Source organism: Alligator sinensis, unplaced genomic scaffold (assembly GCF_000455745.1).
Source record: "Alligator sinensis unplaced genomic scaffold, ASM45574v1 scaffold274_1, whole genome shotgun sequence".
Taxonomy (NCBI): Eukaryota; Metazoa; Chordata; order Crocodylia; family Alligatoridae; genus Alligator; species Alligator sinensis.
In genome coordinates, this window is record NW_005842124.1 from 643,276 (window position 1) to 645,828 (window position 2,553).

The window sequence follows — 2,553 nt, forward strand, 5'->3', positions numbered from 1 at the left end:
CAGCTGCAATGGCCGGATGCCTGTAAGCAGGTGCTACCACTGCCACGGAGGGAAGGACAGGCACCGCCCTGCAGTTCACGGACTGCTCAGCCTGCCGCTAGCTCACCCTCCTCACCCCCACCACCAGAGAGGCAGGGAAGGATCAGGCCCAACACTTGTGTACACGCCACAGGGGGTTACTTCGGTTTAAGTTGAAGCAGTGTTTTTAAAAACCCACCGCTTCAATTTAAGGAGAATTAAACCAAAATAAATCCTCATGGCATGTACAAGCAGCCTTGGTGTCTAAGTGTGAATCTATTCCACCCTATTCAAGTCCTGAAAATCCATTAAATGCATCTGTTTGTACCACACTATCATCTTAGCTTTAAAACTGAGTTATAAAAAAGCAACAAGGAGAAGAATCCCACTCACCTTTGGAGAAGGATTACACTCATGTGCCCACGTCAATTTACACATCTGATAGGTAGAATAGAATTTGGCCCTACATGCTCAAGAGACCTGATGTCTAGTGTAGTTCTGCACTTACAATTGGGTAAGCACTTTGAGCAAGTGTGTACACAAATTATCTGCCTAAATAATAGCACTTCCAATAATTATCAATCCTGGCAAACTGGGACCCTATTTGCACAGGGTGAATTTCCTCCTACTTGTGCAGATTTAGATCTCAGAATGTGTGTAGCAATATACATAAAGTACTAACTTATAATTGCTATTGAACATCAAATTTATTGGCCTATCAAAGCAAATATCAAAAAGTAGTTACTTAAAAGAGGGGTCATTTTAAATGTTTGATTTGTTGAAACTAGCATTAAAGCACTAAGTACTTCCAATTCCACTGTGCAATGCAATTGACAACATGTATAAATTAAATCTCACATCTTATTTAGAAAAATTAAAGTTCAAAGGGGATAAATAACTATATCTCCTTTTCCTCCTGACTAAGTCATTACCAAAACACCCTATTTTTTGACTCGTCGTTGAGCAAGAAGACCCAGAAGCTGCCCCAAGTTCTATAATTAAGTAATGATCCAGAGAAAAAGTCAACCGAAATAATTATTACCAATAGGCGTAATGCCTGGTAATTCCAACATGCCTTATTTATGGCATAACTAGTAGTTGGATATTAGTTGCTCAGTTGTACCAAATAAACATACTTATCTAGAGCAAATACCAGAAGATGGGAAACATGGTAACCAGACCAGCACCAAAGGATTACGAAAAAGCCGCTGGGCTGTAAATTATGAGACTAGCTGATGTGTACTTTGAAATGTTGTAATCAAAGTCAAGAAGTTTAAAAGTGTCAGACTGTTAAAAAAGGAGGATTTCAAGATATCTGCTTTAATGTTTATAGGTCAGGGCAGACAGCAAAGATGCTTACTTGTAAAGGTAATACTCAGCTTGATCCACCTCTTCTCTTGAAGAAATGTTGTCAATAAACTGTTTTAAAAATAAAAGAGAACTTGGGTGAACAGCACTCAGAATGCATTTTAGAACAGAAACATCACACAAAGAAATCAGTTTAGTTTGGGCTTAAGTATATTTAAGTGTCTAACATCAACAGATTTACAATTTTTTGCTCAATAACTAACTTTTCACACAGCTAAAAGTGCTTAAAATAGGAAAAAAATTAGAGAGATGCTCCATAACCTGAACATTCATAGATGGTCTCCATGCTGTGTCAGACATGCCGGAAAGGCAGTAAACAGTCCTGTTGTTAAGGGGCTGCACCAGGAAACAGGGGACCTGGACTCAATTCCTAGTTCCAGACTCTGTCTTTGGGTCAGTCTTTACTGTACCTCAGTTCCACAGCTTTAAAAATCATTTTTGTTATACCCTTTGTCTGGCTTGTTTATACTGTGAGCTCTTCAGAGAAGGGCCTGTTTCTTACAGTGGGTATGTGCAGTGCCAAAAATAATAATGTTTCAATCTTAAATAGGGCCGCTAAGTACTATTTAAACAGTAGTAGTTAGATAATAGATGTCAGAGGCCCTGATTCTGATTTCCATTGCATTCCTGTGATTTTATTGACCCCAGGGAAGCTATTCTCAAATTATGCTGGCACAACATCTTGTCTCTTTTAGGTAATCTTAAAATAAATTCTTACCAGTGCTCCACCTGTTTAACTACAGCATTAAGAGAACAGGGGACCTAGTGTAGGCAAAGAACTTGCATCTAGGCTTATTTTTCAGTCCCAGATGAGTTCATCTTGGTTTTCTGTAGTTACCTAACATGTTGGTAAGAAAAGGCTAGAGGCCTCCAGAGCCTTATCTATACTACAGTTAGCATAGAGTGTTTAAATAGCATTAGATGTCACCAAGGCTAGCATGCTTTCTTTCCCTGAAAGTAAGCTAAAAGCCCTAGATTTAGCATATTGCTCTTTTTCCCTACACTTGCTTGTGCACTGGATATACATAGATTGCACCTTCTGACAAGACAATCTGTCTACAGTGTTTTAACTTTGGAAAGTTAGACTTAGCTGTGTGCTTCAGATATCCAAAAAGGGGGCTGTTTCACAAAGTGGAAATGCCACCCCATAAGGCAGGCCAGCCACTT

The 2,553-nt window shown here is 39.2% G+C and overlaps 1 protein-coding gene across 6 annotated transcripts in view; it reads right to left on the minus strand.

Annotated features, from left to right (window-relative positions):
- Positions 1-2,553, minus strand: part of MRPS27 (mitochondrial ribosomal protein S27) — a 137,592-nt gene that overhangs the window by 54,677 nt on the left and 80,362 nt on the right. For all 6 annotated transcript variants that reach the window (XM_014520521.2, XM_014520522.2, XM_006024890.3 and 3 more), the window contains one exon: positions 1,379-1,437. In XM_014520521.2, the coding sequence (XP_014376007.1) occupies positions 1,379-1,437 (59 nt within the window). The remainder of the gene's footprint in view (positions 1-1,378; positions 1,438-2,553) is intronic.